The following is a 22,419-nucleotide window of genomic DNA, read 5'->3' on the forward strand; positions in this document are numbered from 1 at the left end:
TTTGAAATCAAGGGAGTAACGTAATATTACAACACATGGCAGCCACTATATAGTAAAGTAGGATGCTTTAAAAGTGAAGCTCTGGAATTAAACAGTAAGCTGTAATTGCACTTTGTTCAACCTTTGCTGTCACTGAACTGGGCGTCGTGTGTTTCATGATGCTGCACTCTAATGGCTAATTTTGAGGGCTTAGCTTGGAAGGAAATATTAAAAACAGCTAAAAAGAAGAAAAAAAAAATCCTTGTGGTTTGTTCTTAGACTTTGGGCCCTGTACCATATACACTTCTGGGAATTGTTCCCAGTTGCCAAGGCTGAGCAATTGTGCTTGAAGAATCATTCTGCTGATTTCTTGCACAACTTCTCCCCTGGCTTCAGCTCCAACAGAGCCTTTTTGTTGTACATGAGAAAGGAAAAAAGAAAAGCTCAACAGCCTGCAGCCATGAGGGAGACTGTGAGACAAGACCCCCACCCCTGGCATGTCAGAAGTGTTCCTTCTCAGAAGCTGTCAAGCTTCTTGCCTTTTAGTAGTGGAGGTTTTTCCTTTCTTCCCCCATATCTAATTTATAAGAGGAGAGAAAGGGTGTTACGGCTAACATTAAGAGAGCTTTCATTTTCTTCTAAGTCTTAATTACCTCCTCCTGTCCATAGAGATCACTGACATTAAGAAATTAGTGTGTATCCTTCCAGTCCACACTTTTCTATGTTCACTCAATAAAAAAACTGTGTTTATGAACAATATATGGCATTTGTATCTCTTCAAAGATGGATAGATGCTATGCCGTACCTACTCTTTTACAACTTGCTTTCTTGCTTTTTTTTCCACCAAGCATTAATATTTTGAATGTATAGTTTAGTTCATTTACATTTTTGTGGCAGCTGTTATTTTTACACTTATTTCTGACACTATTTTGAGTACATAAAGCTTTTTTTTTCTACCACTACTTCTATCTTTCTCCTTTTTCCCCCTTATTTCGGGGGACGTGAAGACTTTTTAAAAATTTATTTAATTCTCTAACAGTTGAGATGCTATCCTTTTGATATCCCTCTTTTAGCGACAACTGTTCCATTATAAGCAAATGTGGCTCTTTAACAGTGTTTAAACCTAATCAGAATCTCTCCTGCTTGCATACCTTATGACAACACTTGGAGGTTTTTATTCTGATGTTCCTTCCTACTTCCATCTATATATTGATGTCCAGTACTATTTTGTTTATATTTTGCTTTTAACTTCCTCGAAATTAGTCACTGTGAGTACGTTGATGATATAATTTGCAGTCAGTTTTTATTTAGACTCACTAGCATGTTTCCTTTTCCATCTCCCTTCTTCCTTTTGGTTTTTCTTTATCTCACTGCAGCACTTTCCTTTATGGTCACTTCTGTTCTCCGTCCTGTGTGTTGAAAATGTCTTCACCCCTCCATAGTTTACTTCTGTAGACCTCTAGACTAACTGTGATTTTTTTTTTTTTTTTAGTACTTTGAAGATTTTAATCAATTGTTCCATATCAATTTTTATTTTAACATGCTGGGTAAAAGTATTTCTAAAGTTTAAGCATAGGTATAATAATTCTGCATCTCTCTTGCCTTCAAGAAGAGGATCAGTTAAATCTCACAGTCTAAGGGCGGTACTGTTGTTTGGAACATGAGATTGCATTGTATTGTGATGTGCATTGGTGTCCTTTGGGGTTTGAGGTATGTGAGACTGACCCCTCATTAAATGAGTTAGGACCCATTCGGGTTCCCAAGACCTGGTGTGTGGGGCCGGGTGGGTGTCTCTTTTCTCTGTCATTACTTCCTGCGGTAACTGATTTACGAGATGTAATAACTCTCCTCATTCATCAGCTGTTTCCTATCCTATTGTTATTTTTTGGTTTCTCCTTTATCCTAGATAACTAGTCTGGGCCAGAATATATGGGTCCATGTGATGTTTTCACTAGCATTGTCTTTATTCTTCCTAAAATTCTTTTTGAACTGGCTAAGTATATGATACATAGAAGTCCACTTATTATAGGTACAGTTCTGAAGCCAGACTAGTTGAGTTTATGTACCAGCCCTATACTTCAACACCGCATAACCCTAACCAGTTCCTTAACCTCTGAGACTCAATTTTTTCATCTCTCAGATGTGGATACTAATTGTACACACCATCTTTAAAAAAAATGTGTCTTGTATGAATTTATATATATAGTAAAGCAGTATCTATCGTTTTTAACATGTGGCAATTTAAGCACATTTTTAAAACAGCTTTCAAAATTTCATCTCAAATACTATGTCGAATGTGAGGTGCGATCCAATTGAAGTTTAAAAGAGTTTTCAGGATGAAGAGCTAACTTGGAGGAAGTCTAAACTAGGATGTAGTCTATTTCTGTTTGCATGGGCAAGTTTATTTTAGTATTTGCTTTTACCAGGAAGCAGGAGGTCATCAGAGATTAAGATGTGACATTGTAAAAATCATAACATAAATTAGTGGGTAAGCACTTATTTGCTTTATAAATAGTTGATTTGCCTCCACCTTTTCAGCACAGCCTCATGCCCCCATCAAATGATGTGAATGTTGGAAGACTTGAACTTTAGCTTCAGGTTTTTTAGTAACTCGTGTGCTGACCATGACCAAATGACCAAATTCTTTCAATTACTTGTACTCTAATTAGACTCTTATAAGGGCAAGTGTGCTAATAAATGTGAACTTGCTTTTAGCTAGCTTTTTAAGTACTTAAAATTACTAAAGTGTTGATAATATACTTTAACTGTGAAGCAATATTACTATAATGCTTCAAATAAAATATACAGTTTTTATCATTTAAGATTAAATTTTTGGAATCAAATGAGTTGGCTCTTATTTAATTATGACTTTGAGACTCACTAGGCTTATTTATGATTTATTCTCCCTCTAGTTCTAAAAATGATTTGAAGATGTTTACCAAAATTTACAGATAATTAAAATAAGTTAATCCATGAAGAATTAGTAATAAAATCTGATCAGGGAGGAATTCTGAGTTTTTCATTATCTCTAATCCTGATTTTCATCCATTCCATTAACTACAGTCAATGATGTTGGTTTCTGTATCCTTCTCTTTTTATTACACCTTTTTCTTTTTTTTTTAATTAAGACTACATTTTTTTGGAGACCAACCATTGACACAGTTATGAAATGACCTATTATGAAGGAAACTAACATTTGTTGATTACTATCTCTTTCAGTCCTATGAAAGGGACTCTTTCCAGGCCTCTTTAACATGTGATGAAACTTGGGCTCAGAAAGTTTAGTTATTTTTCTAGAGTCAGGAGCACATCAAGGCATATAAGAATTAGACCGAGGTCTGCCAGACTCCAGATTCTAAACACAGACTATAAACCATATACCCCAGTGATTTCTGTGGTATCAATTCTTTTGAGACAACCAAAAGGGTAAAACGTGATAGTCCATTTTTCTGGGAAAGTTCAAAGTAATTTTAGAGGCGACTTCCATAAATTCCAAAGCAATGTGAGAACAATTACCTAATAAGATATCAACATGTATAAAATGCCAACAAAGGGGTTCCACTCAGTTGCAAGTATCTGTGTGAAAGGGGTTAAGACTTCAATTAGGTCTTAATAGGGGCAGAACAGGAATTTGTGGTAACCTTATGTAGCTCTGGATCCCAGTAGATAATTCTGAAGATTTTGATCTGTAGATATAGTTCTTGTATAGGTCAGAAATGGAGAATTTGATAAACTCATTGTTTGAACAAATTATAAGAATTCTGTAAAAAAAAAAAATGGGTACAGTTGAAGCTTCTAGAACTCTTTCCAATAGTGACTTTACTCTTATCAGTGGCCCTTTCTGTCATTTCCCATTTTTGTATTAGAACTTATTTAATTCAATTATCATTTAATTCCATTTATCATGTAGTGACTCTTGAGGGTTCACAGAGTATTTTCATTCATGGAGCCACTTTTATTAGGGTTAGCAGAGTGCATGTTGCCTTATAATAAGCCTGTAAAGTTGATATTACTTTTATTTTTTGTAGATTAGCATGCTGAAGTTTAGAGAGATTAGGTATATTGCCCCAAACCATCCAGCTCAAAAATGGTTAAGCTAGATATTAAATCTAAGCTTCTCTGGCTCCAATATGTGTGTGTGTGTTTCCTATGAGTCACACTAACAGATATTTAGAGCAGTTGGTTGATATTTGAAAGACTTGAACCACCCACCCAGAAATAACTGTGCCACTCAATGGTTATTGTACTTTAAATTCCAACATTTGAGATGCATTCATTTTCAATTGTTGACTTAATGAAAACTTAAAATGTTTTAATTAATAAGTTTTCTTTATCTTACATAGATCTTTACATAGCACTTTAATGTATGCTCAGCCCAACACAAGTGTATTTTCAGCTGCTCAAATAACAGAAAATCCAACTGATTTTGGCTTAAACACAGAACATAAATTACTGTTGGCTCAGTGGCTTAAGATGTCAGGGTTGAAATTCCTCTGTGTTTCCTTTAACCTTTAACTCATAGTCACAAGATGGCTGCTATAGATCTGGGCTGGAGGAAGGAGAGAAAGAGGGCAATGCCAGCTACCTGTGTCATTTTTATCCCCCCCAAAAAGCAAAGACGTTCTGCTAAGCCCTCCGACAAGCTTTTGCTTTTTACTTCAGGTCAAAACTGCATCATGTGGCCATATATAGCTGTAAAGGAGTCTGGGGATGTGAATATTTCTGTGATGGAGGTGGGCAGGAAAGAAGGGTTGGAATGTATTGGATTTGTGTTAGCCTCTTAATAGTATTGCCCACAGTAGAAGATATGTGTTCGTTTCATCATTATGACTACTTTCAGAGATAGCGAATAACATTGTCTTCAGTTTATAAAGGATGGAGATAATGTCTGCAAAGTTTTAATGGGTCATATAAGAAGTTTGTAGTTTATATAGAATCTGAGCTTGGTTTTCTGCATTCAAGTTTGGCTTTTTTTTAAAAAAATGCTTTTATTAGCGCATTATGGCTATACATAATAATGGAGTTCATTTTGACATAATCATACATGCGTGGAATTTAATGTGCTCCATTTCAGTCCCCAGTATTTCCTCTTTCCCTCCCCTCCTCCCTCTCTGTATTCTTCTTCCTCTATTCTATTGGTCTTCTGTCTATTTATTGGTGGTTTATATACATAAAGGTAGAATTCACTATGGCATATTCATACATGTACATAGCATAATTTTGTCAAATTCATTCTGCATTTGTCATTCACTCTTCACTCTCCTTTTTTCTGTCCTTCTTTCCTCGCCCTCAGTCTTTTTCTTCTGCTCCACTGAGCTTCCTTCCATATTCCTGAGATCCACCCCCCACATTTTTCCCCCTCTAGTCAAATAAGTTTTTTTCTCTGTACTTTTCTGCCAGACAGAAGTTGGCATTGCAGCCATTCATACTTCATTGTACTCATTTTCAAATCTTTCTCCTTGAATGTGGAAAAATTTCAGGGCAGCATGAAGTGACAATAGAGAGAAAGGCTACAGAAGGAGTGAGAAACCTCCAGTTTGCTAATTCCTCTGTGTTTTGCTCAGGACTAATGAATTCTGAATATAGCTTTTGTAGATTTAGTCCTCCCACCTTAGGAAGTTCTGGGCTAAGGGTCTTGGAGGGAATCTCAGCAATATCATTGGAAAGTCTTCTTTCCTTGTCTGTTTTTTCTTTTGACCTTGTCTGTGACTGCTAATTATGATCTAACTTCCTTGTTGGCTGAGTCTTGGCAATGCCTTAATGAGAAAAAACAAAACAACAACAACAACAAAAAACCCTTATATTTAGTTTGTCTCTGTAGTGGGGTTTTCATCCCATTTCATCCAAAAGCTAAGGAAGAGGATTTGTTTTGGATGAACACATTACTGTGCATTTTTTTGTTTTAGGTCATTATCCCCAAAATGTCTTAAAACTCACCTTGGAAGTTCATAGCAATGAATTACATGAAGATTGCAAACAGCCAGTGTAGAAGGTGAGCTAGGCACATGGAATATTCCATGATATATCCTTCTCTGACCCTTCCTCTACAGCATTCCTCCTTCTGTGGCACTTTTCATTTAAATATGGCACACATTTAAATAAAAATGTTTCTTTTACATTGCTCTTCCTCATTCAGATGCTGAGAGACTCTTTTAATCTCCCTGTCCACAGAAGTTTACAGATAGAAGCATTCAGTGAGTAAATAAGAATGCAAGAACTTGGCTTTATTGAATATTTGGTTTAAAGGTTAACTAAGAAATTTTATTTATTTATTTTTGTTCATACTATTAAAACAGTTATGTAACATGGTGGTTCATGGTTTTGCCTTGGTAAGCAGAATATTTGTAGCTATAAATTGGATATGTGTGTTTGGTTCTGCATATTGTCCTTCATAACATCGGTTATTACCTGTTAATTCTGCAGTTTTGCACATGAAGACTGTTTGTTAAAAACTCTTTGTCTAAAGACTTTATTGTCATTCTTCCTTCCTCTCTTTTTAAATAATGTTTCCTAGTTATTATTATTAATGAAGTTTATTTGTTTACACAATTCCAAAAAAAGTATTAAACATTATTTAATTAACAGCCTCCCTTCCATTTCTGGTCCCCAGTTCCTCAGTTCACCTCCCCTAAATGGCTCTTATTATTAATTTCTGGAGATTTCTTTCAGAGGATTGTTTCATTAACATAAAAAACAAATATACACTTCCCCTTTAACAGAACTGTACAAATAGTAGCATATACGTTGCTTTTTTTTAACTCAGTACATACTAGGCTGCTCTATTTAATATAAAAGTTTCCTCATATTTTTTTTGGTTCCATACTATTCCATTTGGTGAACATCTATGATATCTTTAACTCATTTCCCTATTATGAAGGGAAGTCTTTGGCTAATTATGAAAGCAAAGCTACAACAAGTAATCATTTACCTCTACCATTTGTCACACATGCAAGTATATAGATATAAAAAAATTCATTCTAAGGAAATAGTATTGCGGAGGCAAAGAGGATGTGCATTTATAACCTGATAAACTGTTCTCCTTGGGGGTTGGCCTGATTTACACTTCCACCTGCAAAACATGTGAATGTTATTCCTTCACTTTTCCAATAGCATAGCATGTTATAACACTTTCAGGCTTGTGTCAATCTAAGTTAAAAAGAACAACTGGTGTCTCATTTTCCTTTTATGACTGAGTTTAGGCATTTATAAAATAGATTTAATAACCATTTTTTAAAAAATATTTTTAGTTGTGGATGGACACAGCACCCTACTTATTTATTTATTTTTATGTGGTGTTGAGGATTGAACTAACTTGGTCCTCACAAGTGTAAGGCAAGTGCTCTACCGCTGAGTTCTACAGCCCAGCCCCAAGAACCATTTTTACTTCCTTTCCATGACCTGATATTTGTATCATTCATTCATTTTCCTATTGTACTACTTATATTTTAAGAATACGTAGGAACTTTTTCTATTAGGTAAATTATCTTTGTGACAGGAGTTGTGAACATTTTCCCCATGGTTTGGTTTTAGTCTTTTTATTCTCTTCAGTGTGTCTATGGCCAGGTACAGAAACTAAAGTTTAATGAGGTCAAGTGTATCAGTGTTTCTTTTAAAGCCCTGAGGTTTGCATCAAAGTTAAAAGTCCTTCATTTCTCTGAGGTTACAGAGTAATCCTTACACAGATACTTTTAATAGTTTAATAAGTTCATTTATCTAGCTCTTTCATACACTTGGAATTTTTCTTGGTATATTAGGTCTGAGGCCTGGGTTCAATTTTGCTTTTCTTGACATCGCTTATTAGTTGTCTGCAAATCATTTTTCAGTGAACTATTTTCCCACTAATAGTCTACCTTTAAAACATTATGAAACTCCCAGCATATCGGTGTATTTTGGACTTTCTGTTTTGTTCCATTTAAGTTGTTTTATGTGCTAGTACCACATGGCTTTAATTATTAATCTGTTTTAAAAATCGATCACAGCTGATTTTCCCTCATTACTCTTCCTTTTCAAAAATTTCCTAGTCTACTTATGTGTAAGTTTTAAAACAAATACATGGCTTAAATGATTTATTTGGTGTATATTTTTTAAGTCCTAGTATTTTTACTGAGCAGTGCCCTTAATAATTTTCTAGAAAGGAAACCCAGGATATGTAAGACCCTGTCCCAGATCCCAAGAGCTTGCAGAGTCACTGAGAGAAGGAGGCATAGATACAAGGCAGGTGGGACTTCTGCCTCTGAACTCCTCACCTCCTACAGGTGATCTGACTGTGTCCCTCCCACAAAACTGTGGGCCCTCTTTCTCTGAGGAGTCTTATTCCCAATTAATCTTAGACAGTGATCTTCAAATATATCATGTTTGGGGTTATTTAGCAAATGTAAAACAGTGATATTGGAAAGCTGAAGCTTGTGTTGAGATATATTTTGAGGGCATATTCTGCGTTAGACCTGCAAGTGTCTTAAGACCTCCTGTGAAGACCCATATCCAATGTGGTAGAGTTAAAAAAGTAGGTTGAACTATTACGCTTTGCCATCAAGTCTTCTGTTAAGAACATCAGAATAAAAAATTAACGTGGATCTGTTTTAATATCAGTTCTTCTGATTACTTTAAATCTCCTGCAAATAAACTTAAAACAGACCATACATATTGCAGAGATTATATGGAATGTAGTAGGATATTTCCACAGTTGGTTGTTTTTTTTTTTTTTTCCTTGAAACTCCAGTTTATTCAAAGGAGTCACCCAGCCCTAAGAAGCTAAGAAGGAGCAGAAGAACAGAATTAATCCTGTCCTTCAGGTTGATCCATAATTGAGAAGTGTCCATGCTAGGGCATTGCAGTCTCACCAGTTAACAAAAGTCCCCAGAAACATTTCATGCAAGAAGCCCTGACAGACAGGCTCTTTTGCAAACTGGGGCCTGCATTTGCCTAATCCAGTAGACTGAGTAGATGCTTATCAAAGGTCTCCCCAAAGGCTGCAGGAAATAGGCCTACTTCCTGGTGTGTGCAGTGGGAGAGAGGCCTCTCCACCCCCACCAGAGCCTGAGGACCCCAAGCTGACTATGCCCCTTGTCCTCTGTTAGCCTCCACTTGATTTGTAAAGGTAGAAGGAAATTGAAGAATAATGTTCTAAAGCAATAGAGGCATGTGAATTTTACTTTTATTCTAGGTGCCAGGTCCTCATTCTGTGCCAGGTTCTATTCTCTCATTTTGTCTTCACAATCACTCCCCAGGGTTGCTGTCACTCTCCTGATGTTGCAGATGAGGAAACTTAAGAGAAGCCAGGAGGTCCAACAAATATTCAAGCTCCTCTAGTAAGTAGGTAGCACAGCAAGGATTAAAAAAAAAAAAAAACATGCCAGGCATCCCATCCTGTGGTCTTTCCACTACAATATTGGCAAGCATGGTAGAACCCAAGGAGCACTTTGACCTCCTTCCACAGTTTCTCCTTCCTCCAGCATCAACAATTACAAAATCTCTGTATTATATGCACAAATGATTGCTATTATACAGGAAATGTGGATACTGTTCCATTGTCATTGCTGATTTTTAATATTTAACATTGATTGAGTTGTTGAAGATGGATGTTTAGAATGTTTTTATCTTCTACCTAGGATATGAATACATTAATACATCTTGAAACCTGGAATATACTCTTATCCAGTGTGTAATTGACAGCTGGCACACTTGACTTCCAAGATAATGCTTTCTTTTCTTCCTGATTCATAGTCTGCTGCATTTCAGATCCTCTTAGATCTGACCTTTCAACTGTTCTCCATGTTTGGGATTCCACAGTACCTGGCCTTGAGTATTACTCTCTCCTATTCAATTTTTCCTTTGATCCCATAAAGTTACTTAAATACTGTTGCCTCCCAAATTTATTCCAGTGCTCCAGACTTCTCACTGGGACTTGTACATCTTACTGCCTATTTGGCATCTATACTCAGATTCCAGTGGCCAAATAGAGCCTTTCATTGCGTGCTTTCCTCCCCGTCCCCAGGGCCCAGGAGAGGTTCTCAGGAATTGATACCACCATCTACTCTGTTTTTCAGGGTAGAAACTCAGTGCTGTTGAGTCTTGTCTTTTACTGCTCTTGCATTCAGCCTGTCAGCAAATTCTAGCAAGATTGCCAAGGCATATGACCAGTGCAGCCCTTCTGTTCATTTCTATGACAACCCCTCACCCAGTCACAGGGACACTGCCACCAAATTCAGTAGAACTTCCTAACTTATATTCTTTCTTTCATACTTGCCTCTTTCTGCTCTGCTTACCTCATAATAGTGAGGAAAAGCTCTTTAATCAGTAAATCAGAACACATCCCTCATTCTCCTCCTTAATACCCTTCTGTGGCTCCTGCTGTACTTGGAATGAAATCCAGTCTTGATGCCATAGGTAACAAGGTCCTGCACATCTGGTTCTAATTGTATCTTCAAATTACTCCTCTTTCTTCCTGCCCCTCTATCACTGTAGTTCATGGTGTCTGTTTACTTCTTGAGCACGCCAAGCTTTTTTTGCAAAGCTCGGGCCATACACATGCTGCTTTCCCTGCCTGCAAAATTCTTCCTCTCTTTATGTGAATAGCTTTTCCTTATCCAGGACTCATCCTTGGTGGTACTCTTTTAGAAATCTTCCCTGATTACCATATCTGCTCTCATCTCTAATTTATTGGTTTTTTATTTCATTTTGTTTGTTTCCTTCATAGCAACATCCAAAAATGTAATTATTTTACCAAATTCCTTCAAGTCAGCTTTCTTTCCTACTGAAAATCAGTGACAACGGACAGAACTCATTAATATAAGTCCCATTTTATGGCTAGTAAATATCGCAGCATTAGTATATAGTATTTAGTACTCTGGATATTTGTTAAACAATCGAATATACAAATAAGCAATGTTGAGGAGGGGAATTATATGATGAGTAGAAGAAACTTTCTTCCTCATCTTAACATTTAAATGTTCATGAGAAGACCAAAACCAAAAATGAAGTCATTTCAGGTGTTAATATTCCTGGTAAAAAGAAAGTATGAAATAAAACATTTTTTTTTTTATCTGGGGAAACTACTGAAGAAGAACGTTATTTTGAGTTTCTGTATAATTACAAAATTACGCTGCTGCCACAACTTATTATTTGGTAGAATGTATTTGCCATGAATTTTTAAAATGTTGCAGATTGCACTTGCATCATGCTTTAGTATTCTCATCTTCATGAGCATATTTAATCAACATTAGGACCTATCTAGAGATTAGGAGAGCCAGTATTAAGTTTGAAATATCAAGACTATTCTTGTAACAAGCATTTGTTATACTCTGCTAGGTAAATGTGGTTCCCATCCTCAAGGAACCTCAGAGGCAATTAGGGGTAAAAATATTTAAAGAATCCTTGTTGTCCTCTGTGATAGCATCAGTAAGGGTCACTTATAGCAATCCTATTGGAACAAAGGGGTGACCTCCGATTTGGATGGGGCCTGCATGCACACACACATAATACACATACATACATTTTTTTTTCTTTAAAGTCTGGTCATGAAGGAATAAAAATTTGCTAGATGGAGACTCTTTTGCAGGCCATAGGACATACTATATAAGACAAAGAAGCAAGATTAGGTTGGTGTGTTCTGGAATCTGCAGCCATAAGGAGATGTGGGCAGAGTAATAGGCAGTGAAGTGTGAGAGGTAGGTAAACCCAGACTGCAGAAAGCTGTGTCTGCTGTGGAAGGTAGGTTAGACTCTACCCATCAGGCTGTGGAGAGATTTTTGGATGGTTTTGATCTTGACAGTAATGGCATTATATAATAATATAATTTACATTTTAAAGAGGTCTTTAGATGATGGAAGATGAGAGGGATGAGCTAGCCCAGTTAGGTGTGGAGTCAGAGTCAGTTAGGTGTTGGCAGTGGACCCAGTAGAGCCATGACACTAAAATTGGGAAGGAGACTGAGAACCTCGAGCTTGTAGCAGATGGAAAACCTAACATATCACAGAAACCAAGGGGAGAGAGGTTTTCCAGGAAGAAAGGAATGACAAGTCAGGAGAGATAAAAATTAGGACAGGAGGGCTGGATTTCATAATGAAGGTATGTTCAGTGATCTTCGCAGGACTAGTATTAATGGGCTGCTGGTGGCAAAATCCACCTCCAAGGTATTCGTGGATGAAGGAGAAATGAAGAAACAACACAGGCGAGGGCAGACAGAGCCAGCCATGGTTCTCAACTGGTTTTGTTGTTTTTGTTTAGTACATGGTAGCAGTTTGGCCTTGTGTGTGTACTTTGTTGAGCTAGAGGAGGCCCAGAAAAGAGGCTCTCAATACAGGAAAACTGGATTTGGATATAGTATGACTTTAGATGTGTGGAGAAAGGGAAATACAGAGGAAAAAGTGCAGATGTAGGCAAGTTTGTGGCTGAAGTATGAGATACAGGGTATTTCCTGTGATGTTGGGGGTAGAGAAGTATGTGCTAGAAGGGGGCAACAGAGGTAGCCCTTGGGGCGAATATTATGGGGACAGGGAATGATCACAGAATGACTTTGATGGTTCAGCTGAGCTGGAAGGCGTGGTGTGAAGTCCCAGTCCACCAGTAGCCTGGACATCAGTTTTCCGATTGAGAGTTACCTGGGCAGGCCCACCTGAAGATGAAGGGTGGAGCTGCTGAGGATGGCCATGAGATTAGGGATTAGACTCACTAGAAGAAATAGCCTGGTTGGAGAAGTTAACAGAGGGTGGGTGTAAAGATTCCTGAGAAAAGAGACGGTCAGGGTAGGGGAGCAGGTCCCTTATGAGTGGCAGAGGGAAGGAAATCCTGGGAAGGTAGGAAACTACTTATAAAAAAGCCTGTCAGAAGTATACATGTAAGTGGACACTTTCTTCCCACTTGCCCTGAAGGTGTGCATCCTGCATTTACATTGTACCTGCCCAGGATGGCATGGGGAAAGCCTCTTTTGAAATCAAAACCTGCTGTACAGCTTTTGATCATTTGCAATTTTGGTGATTCTTAGCCCTTTCGGAGGTGCCCTTTACAAACTGCTAAGTCACTCAGAGTCAAGTTTGGTGGATAAAGTAGACAATCAAAATTCTGGTATGTTTTTGATAAAAGAGTATGTTGTTTTTCCAACTCCTTGAGGTACTAGAAAAAATTCCTATTTTTTTTTTTTTTTTGCAAAGTTAACAAGAAGGTAGTGACCAGTTTGAATAATAGCAGGGGAAGTACCTATCAACTACAGAATCATTAAGCCAGAGTGGAGATTTGTCAACATCTAAATGGGAGGAAATAATTTTCCTAACTCTAGAATAGCAGTGCACACAGAATACAACCATATGGAAAACCTGCCCCTCCAACCTCTTTGCAACTCACTCACCTGAGAATTCGCTGTTCACATTTGGATCATTTTCATCTCCTGCTTCCCGCTTGAGTTGGCTACTTAGCAGAAGTCAGAGAACATGGCATCTTTCTCAGTGGGGGAGCACAACTGGCATTCTGGGCAGACAGATCTTCCTATGATGGGATTCCAGCACTGCCACATGGTTGGCACCTGTGGCTTCCTGGCTCTAAATGCCACTAGCCCCCAAAGTCACTGTGGCAGCCAGAAAAGCCACCACACACTTCCAAATCCTTTGGTTATTTATGGACTGCCAGGGCCTGACTGTTTATAGACAGCCAGGGAAGAGAGAGACATTCTTTTCTGGTTTTTTTTTTTTTTTTTTTGCCTTCTCTTTCTCTCCCATACCCGTGATGTGTGTGTGTGTATGTGTGTGTGTGTGTGTGTGTGTGTGTGTGTTTGCACGCGTGCATGCACACACGCGTTTTTTTTTTTTTTTTTGGTTTATTTTTTTTAATTGTACTGTGAAAAATGACGAACTGGTAAAAATAAACTTTATTAAAGAAAGATTGAAAAGTTAATAATGTAAAGAAAAGCAATGCAGAACAGAAGAAAAGATAGAAAATGAAATAGTAGTGAGGAAGCAGGAAGAAATGTTTCTATTGCATGTAACTGTGATCTCTTGTGATTTCCTCTGAAACCAAGAATAAGATTTTCTATAAGAATGCTCATGCATTGTTGCATTATAGGGTATACCTGATTGCAGCAGCACCCTAGAGTTCACCCTAAATAGAATTATGTAAGGGTTTCAGTCCAGTCTCTTAAAGAGAAGAACAGCTGGTTCTAAGGCAAGTCCACTTTGACTTTATCTGAGGGGGTGTCATTACTGATAGGCCCAAGCCCCTTATTTTAAAATGATGTTACTTATATGATTGTGTAGGAACATAGACTCCAAAATATGTTTTGCTCTAGTGTAGCAAGTTTTAGTTTTAATTTTTATAAAATGAAGTTCCCCTTTGGGACCAGTGCCCTTTGCTAAAAATAACGTATCTGGCTAGCATTTGAAAGCTGTAACCCTTAGCCCGCCACAATCTCTAAGAGTCATCTGTTATGCCTTGTTAAGTAAGATCTGCACTAACACTTGTGGACCATTCATGCCATACTGAAGCTGATTTTCTACTTTATTTTTTCAGTTATTCATGGTGGACAATGGAGCAGATGACTGGAGAATAGCCATGACTTATGAGCGTATTTTCTTCATCTGCTTGGAAATACTGGTGTGTGCTATTCATCCCATACCTGGGAATTATACGTTCACATGGACGGCCCGGCTTGCCTTCTCCTATGCCCCATCCACAACCACCGCTGATGTGGATATTATTTTATCTATACCAATGTTCTTAAGACTCTATCTGATTGCCAGAGTCATGCTTTTACATAGCAAACTTTTCACTGATGCCTCCTCTAGAAGCATTGGAGCACTTAATAAGATAAACTTCAATACGCGTTTTGTTATGAAGACTTTAATGACTATTTGCCCAGGAACTGTGCTCTTGGTTTTTAGTATCTCATTATGGATAATTGCCGCATGGACTGTCCGAGCTTGTGAAAGGTAAGCTTGTTTCTTTTCCTGAAAACATAATTTTCCCTATGGTGTCTTCAAAACTGGGAGAAAGAAAAGTATTAGACTATGTGCCTTACTCTTGGATTCTGTCACCCACTCTTTTCAAATGACTGTGACAAAGCTTTCCCAGAGATTCTGGAATAGAGCAAATGCCTTCATGATCATTTATTTTTCTTTCTAATTCAATCAGTTTACAACAAAGGATTGGTTTCCTAATCTGTATCAAAAGAATCATCCTAGAGATTCTATTGGAAATATTGGTTTATTGAGTCATTCTTGGGCCTGATTGGTTATAATCATTGATTGTTGTGGAGACAGAAATCCAGCGGAAAAGTGCTGATGTGTCTGAACTTTAGAGAATATATTAGTGTGGCATGTTGATTTGAGTTCCTTATTTATAATAGCATTGACATGATTATCAGGCAAGGAACTTAGGAGTGTACCCATTAGTCTTGACTGAATGTTCAAGAACTAGTATAAAGAGGCAGTGTGTGTTTGTTTTCCTGTCTAAAGAGCTCTGGTGATCTGCAGCTGGACACACGTCAGATTTCATGAGCTGCTTTAGGAGTCTCAATCCGTTATAGTGTCAATAATGTTCACTTTACCATTTAACAAGCAAAATAGATTTATGAATGAGCTTTTATGATGACATAAACAAGGAAGAGCTGTATCATAATGGAGTGATGCACCCTTTTATGATCTTCGTTAAAGAACATTCAAGTTGAAATTGGCATTAGAGCAAAAGGAATGGTTTAGAAGTTTCTAGGACTGTTGGATGTTCAGATGTTGGTCATTGTAGAAAATAGAGTTTTGTTAAAATTTGGTTTTTGAAAATCAAAATTATATACTTACATGGTTTAAGGAAGAAAAAAAATCTACATGAGAATTACCACAAAAATGAAATGGCAAACCCACACTACACTTTACCCCATTCCTGCTTTTTGGAAGCAATCACTTTACATTTTTTAATCATTCCTTTGGTGATTGCTTTTTATATCTCTAAGTAAAATTGATAATACTGCTACATTCAGATGTTTCTGTTTTAGAGCAACCTATTGACTTCCTATTACAGAAGCTGGGGTTTTAGTTTTATTTCCCTTACACATGCACACCCCTTTTATAACTGTGCCACCCCCAAATAATTTTACATCCTCCCAATAAATATAAACCCCAAGAATCCAGAGCCCATGCTTGCATTTACACATTACAACTGTTTAACCTGCAGTTGAAGCTGAACATTGCAGTATAATTTTTCTTCCCGCACATCTTTTTATTTTCTCTGCAATCAATAATCATCTCATTTTTATTTGCTTTGTCTTGTTTTTTTTTATTTGCTGAGTTTTATTTATACTTAACACTAAAAAAGTCTCTAAATTCTCCTATATTATGTCTTATTTTTCTCCACTCAAACATATTAAGCAATCTATGATTTAACTTGAGGAAATACATGATTCTTGGGCTCTCTTGGCCTCCTTCTCCATCATGTTGGAGGTTTCTTCACCTTGTCTGTATATTGAGTAATCTCTTCCTTGAATGAAATTTCTGCCTTTCTTCGTTTACTTCTTTATTTTGGCAGATCCATTTTCTGGTGGTTTCTAAGAAAAGGTATTGTGTGTGAAAGACATTGAGACTTTGATGATATGGCAGTCTTTATTCTTTTCTTATGTTTAATTGATAATCTAGCTGGTTATAAAATTTTAGGTAGGGAATTATTTTCCTTCAAAATATTGAAGTGGACAAACTCCAGCAGTCTAATACTGTGCTCATTTTTTATCTTTCATTCTTTTTTTCTTTTTCCCCTGGAATCCTTAAGGACTGGTATTCTAAAACTTAGAATACATTTAGATACATTCTAAAAGGATGTTTCTTAATGTGAATCTGTTTTAATCCATGGTACTGGGAACCTAGTAGTCCTGTTCAGTCTTAGAATTTATGTTCTTTACTTCTTAGAATTTAAAAAAAAAAAACTTAATGTTTCTGACATTTTTTTGTGCAGATAGCAACCTTCCTATATTAGTTCTCAAACTTTCTTATTTTTTTCTCTGTCGTTTTCTAGCTCTGTTTTTTCTCTTTATATTGGAAAATAACCTCAAGTTTATCTTTTAAACCTTGTGCTTGGATTTTATTTATTCTGTACTACATTATTAATTTCTAATATCTAATTTTTGATCCCTGGATGCTAATTTATTTTAGATAATATCATGCTTTTCTTTGGTAGCTGGTACTACTTTAGGTCTCTGGAGGCATCATTGATACTTATTGAAACTGTTTCTCTTTGTATATGTTATTGTTTCCCCAAAGATGCATTTTTCTCTTTGTTTGGCTTCTGCTTTAGAAGCTTTCCTTAAATGTTTAGAAACTTGTTCACCCTCTTCAATGAGCCATTCCATAACTGATTGGAAGCTCTCTGGGTATATCTAGAACTTGCTAATTGTGGGCCTCACTAAGGGGTGATTTGCATGGTGGGCATACAGCACCAATGTTGGTAGTTTTCCATATTTTTTGTTGTCTCTGAAAATTTAACCAGCCCATTGGAATTCTTTGCTGTTACTGCCATAAAGGCAAAAGCCTAGGTGTCAACTTTCTGGAATTTGAAAAACAGGGTGGGGTGGTGGGGAGAGGTCTCAATAGTTAACTTGCAAACATTTACTTACTTTCCTGGTTCCAGTGCAGTAGCTCTTCTCTCCCCAATGTTTGATGCCCTGCAGCCAGTCCACAGTTCTGTTTTTCCTCTCCAAATAGTAAATACACACTTCTTCCAGGTTGGCAAAGAACAGTTGGTATTCGCCCTGAGCAGAAGGAATGCAGGTGTCTGGCTTCTGTGCAGTCTCTGAGCCTGTCCTCCCATGTTATCCCCGCTGCAGGGGAACTGGTGCCAACAGGCTGGAGTCATGGGTGAGGGGTTGGCTCTCAGCACCATGTGATTACTTTTTGATTTTTCAACATTGCTGCTCTAAAATTCTACTTTCTCAAGTCAGGTAAGTCAGTGAATAATTGGCTTTCTGGCTTCTTTTACTGCTGTCTTATTCATTCTTGTCATCTTTATGGATTTATACTTTTTTGTTTGTTAAAAAATATTCATAGTCATTTTAAGGGGGTTAAGGGAAGAATCAAAGACCAACATGTCTGTTGAGTCCACCTGCTAGTGCCAAGAATTGTTCATTGACTACTTTTTAATTTTGGAGTGGAGTACTGGGGATTGAACTCAGGGGCACTCGACCACTGAGCCACATCCTCAGCCCTATTCTGTATTTTATCTAGAGACAGGGTCTCACTGAGTTGCTTATAGCACCTTGCCTTTGCTGAGGCTGGCTTTGAACTCACAATCCTTCTGCCTCAGCCTCTGGAGCCACTAGAATTATGTAGATGTGTGCCATTGCGACCAGTTTAGTGACTAGTTTTTAATATCATGTATGTGAACCTGTTTTAGAACTTTTCTACATAAATATGGCATTTGAGAGATTGAAGTTTTCTTTTTAAAGAAAGGTAGACTCCTTATGGTAATGCTTTGTTTCCTAGCAATCATGATATTTACAGGTCTATGATATTTTCTGGAGCAGCTGTACCCAAAAGTTGAATAAGATGTATCTAAAAGAAGAATAAATATGGAAAACCTTAGTTGACATATTTATTTTGCAAAGATTTGCCTAAATTAAAATATATACATAGCAGTATAACATACCCAATGGGGGGTAAAAGCATAATTTAACAATCTGTGCATGTATAAGGGTGATCACTAGTGTATCTACTCCCAAGGGCCAATAAAAATAGACTCAGAATTATGCACATGCTATACATTTCTTTTTAAAATGGCTCATCTTAGTTGGTTTAACCCATGGTCACTGAAAACAGAAAGTCTTAATTCAAGCTTTGCCAACTTTTTGTAGCCCAGAGGATGTTTTTAACATGCTTGGTTTTTTTTGAGAATGACCATTCCTGTTTTTCTATAAAGAGGCAATAAAAAGTGAAAATTGTCCATTTCATGTGAAGATTGAGAGACTGTAGCCAACAGTAACATAGGAAAGAAATCAACAAGTCCCTGATGGAGTGAGGAAGGGACAGAGGCTGGAGATTTAGTTTCAGTTTTGCAGTTTCAGGGCTGTGTAACCTCAGACCCACCATTTCATTTCTTCTTGCCTTAGTTTCTTCATTCACAAACCAAATAGCTGGATAAACTTTCCTCTTTCAAAGATGATCTTTGATAATAACACAAATGTGTCAAAGAAAACAAAACATTACTCAGTCCTAGGATAGCGTAAGATTTTCTATATTTGATTTTTTCATTAAAGTCCACATTCTGCTGCACCTAATCCCCATACTGTGGTTTTAAAATGTAAAGATGTTTTTTAAAAAATGTCTTTTCACAAAGTTTTAGTTTTGAACATGATGTCACCAGCCTCTTACACTTCCCTGAATACCTATTTTCTGACCAGTCTGCCTTCCTTTCTTATACACTCTCCTCTCTCCCTCCCTCCCTTCCCTTCCCTTCTTCCATCAGTCTTTCTTTTTGTATCTGTGAAGTTCACAGTATGAGGGCTGAGGATATAGCTCAGTTGGTAGAGTGCTTGCCTTGCATTCACAAGGCCCTGGGTTCAATACCCAGCACCACCCCCACCCCTACCCCAAATAATAGATTTGAAGTTCACAATATGATACATAACTTTTTCTGTTATTTTGTTGGAGATTTTTGTCTTTGGATTCAAATGGACCCGTTTCATCTTTGTTCCATCTCAGCATCCTCTCCATGTTATAGGAGGGAAATTTATACCTGATAGAATTTCTTTTTAATTAATTAGAATAATTCAAAGAATATTTTAAGCTTGAAAAAGAGGCAGATAGCTTTCTGGAGAAGTTTGTGTTCCAAATCTCTCCCCGTCCTTCTACCAAGCATCAAACTCTAGAGGTTTCTTGGAAATTTTTTCTACAAATAGGGAGGCATTCTATTAGGATGCAGCTGTTCTTTGTGGTACTTTTTAATATCATGTATCTCTGATTTATTTACCTGTGTTTGATTGATTGATTAATTAATTGATTTTTGGTGAATGATAGAAAGAAGCAGAGTAGCAGGAATCTTACATTTTTTCTGTGGCCTCCATTTTTTGTGACTGTCCCAACCAGATCAAAGTGATCCATAGGACCACACACTTTCTGGTTCTGATTGGCTTTGTGATAAGGTGGACCTCAGACCTACAAAGAAGACTCCCCTCTGTCCAATAAGTTTAGCCTTGTTCTGATAGGTGCTCTTATGTTCACAGGGCCCAGACCAAGGCATTCAATCAGTTTGCATTGGGAAAAACTATGAATACTTATGTTTCTGAAGAAACCTGAACCCCAGAGCTTAGGGTTCTGAAAACTGGAATTATCTGATTCTCGCCCACACTTTCTGTGATTTCCCTGGTTTTGTGAAGGTGGCCAAGCAACTATCAATCCAGTGTGTTTCAGTGGAAGCTGTTTAAGGGAGTTAGTGACTTTTTTGCAGGAGGCAGGTCTGCATTTTGTGGGCCTGGACTGTGTAACACAAAGGGTTATCTTTCTTTTTTGCCTGAAGTATTCTAAGAGCATTAATATGTAATGTACATTAGGAATTTCCAAGTGATGAAAGTGATATTTGGCTGTATATCAGTACTGAAGTTTCAGAAAGAGAACAGAATTGAAACTTTCTGCAGTTTGAGAATTTAAAAAAAAAAATGTTTCTGTGTTCCATATCTTCTTTTCCTTTATGCCCCAGGGTTTATAATGTAGGGGAGGGGTGGAATCAGGATGGGGAAGGGGGCCAAGTTGAGCTATGAATTTTGGTAAGTGGAAAAGAGACACTTTGAGACTCTAATGAAATGGAGATGCCAGGTGGTATTTGTGTCGCTTGAAAAGATTCATTTATTTAAAGCATTAGTGGTCAACTGATTGTTTTTATTTATTCCATTGTTTTATCTCTAAAGACATTTAAATATGCACTAACTGGCATGGTATGCATTAATTGAGAGGGAAGATTTTTGGAAAATAACTTTCAGTGGATTTGTTTTGAATAGTTTCTACTCTCCAAACTGCATTTTAGATGGGTTAAGAATAAATTTTATTACTAAAACATTGTAGATGAAAATAAATGTGATTTTTTTTAATAACCTGAACTTTAGAGACTTCAATTTCAGTTGTGTTTAGAATCTATTATTCAGTGTCTTAAAAGTATGTTTCATTTCTACTAGCAATCCGATTTAGATTCCATCCTACTTTTTTTTTTTAAACTCTATCACTAATAGTGTTTTACATTGTATTTTTTAGTTTTTAGTTACCTGGAGGATGATTTCTGAAATGCAGTTGAAACACATTTTATTATTATGTAATATATTGTGAAATAGTCCAGTCAAATCATGCCCCATAATAAATCTTCACATAAGTTTCAGATTAGTATTATGAATTAGTTATTAAGAAAAACTCCTATACAATAAGAATATCCTATTCTGTAACTAGACAGGTTTTCATCCTCTTAGAGCCAGCTCATAGAAGATGTATGATTTGGGGTTCTACTTTCTGTGGAGTATGACCCCATAAAATCATGTCAATTTTATAAACACCAAATGAAAATTTGTTCTCCTTTGTTCTAGAGAACCAACAAAACCAAAAATAGAATAATAGTTATTTACATCTGATAAATTAACTCAGCTTTATAGTGGATACAGCATTTTGGTGGCTTGGTATTATTAGTCTATTCCTTTAAGATCATATATATTTAGTACTTTCTCTACCTATAGCATGCTTTTAAATAAAATTGAACTTACATTTTAATATAAGATAAACTTTATTTTGAATGCTTAAATGATCTGGGTTCTAATTTTCACATTTGTCATTTCAAACAAGTTCTAGGCTTTTTTTTTCTTTTTATATGCCATAAGCCAATTTTTCAAGGGTTTGGGCAACGGTTTCTGGAAGTCTCACTTTGTCTGTTTATGGTTTTTATTATTGATATAGGACCAAATGTAGGAGAATGTGAAATTGGGAACCACCTTTTAGAATGCTGGCTCATTTTCCAGGTCTGCCAACCATCGTTTTATTTTATATTATCAGGAGACTCACCCAGAGGCCTGTTCCCTTTCCAGCCCTGACATTAGCAATACCTCTTTCCTGTTGATTTACTTAAATTTGAAACATGTCACTTATGATCAAGTTTCTTCAATAGTTATAAAAGTAATCATAAAATATGCATTGCAATGCTAGGCAAACATACCCTGCTGGCACCTTGATTTATTATAGTATACTGGATAATTAGATTATTTCTTACCACTTTGAGTTTCAGCTGTTGCTAAGTAAACTCAGCATTTCATCAATGGATTTGTAATTTGTGGTTGATGGAAATGTAATACTTTGTAAACTTATACTTCCAGGGTCTGATTCATACATACGGATATAACATTTTCAGGCTCATAAATGAGTCACAATTTTAAAATGGGCCCTTTCAAGTTATAAAAGTCAGCAGTTTGGAAGCTTTCCTCATGCATCTGCGACTTGCAAAGCATCAATG

General features: G+C 36.8%; 1 protein-coding gene across 1 annotated transcript in view; it reads left to right on the forward strand.

The window, feature by feature from the left end:
- Kcnn2 (potassium calcium-activated channel subfamily N member 2) overlaps window positions 1-22,419 on the forward strand; it is a 419,384-nt gene that overhangs the window by 308,019 nt on the left and 88,946 nt on the right. Inside the window, exon 6 of the mRNA XM_076855875.1 lies at window positions 14,476-14,894. Coding sequence (XP_076711990.1) covers window positions 14,476-14,894 — 419 coding nt within the window. The remainder of the gene's footprint in view (window positions 1-14,475; window positions 14,895-22,419) is intronic.

This window comes from Callospermophilus lateralis, chromosome 5 (genome assembly GCF_048772815.1).
Source record: "Callospermophilus lateralis isolate mCalLat2 chromosome 5, mCalLat2.hap1, whole genome shotgun sequence".
NCBI lineage: Eukaryota > Metazoa > Chordata > Mammalia > Rodentia > Sciuridae > Callospermophilus > Callospermophilus lateralis.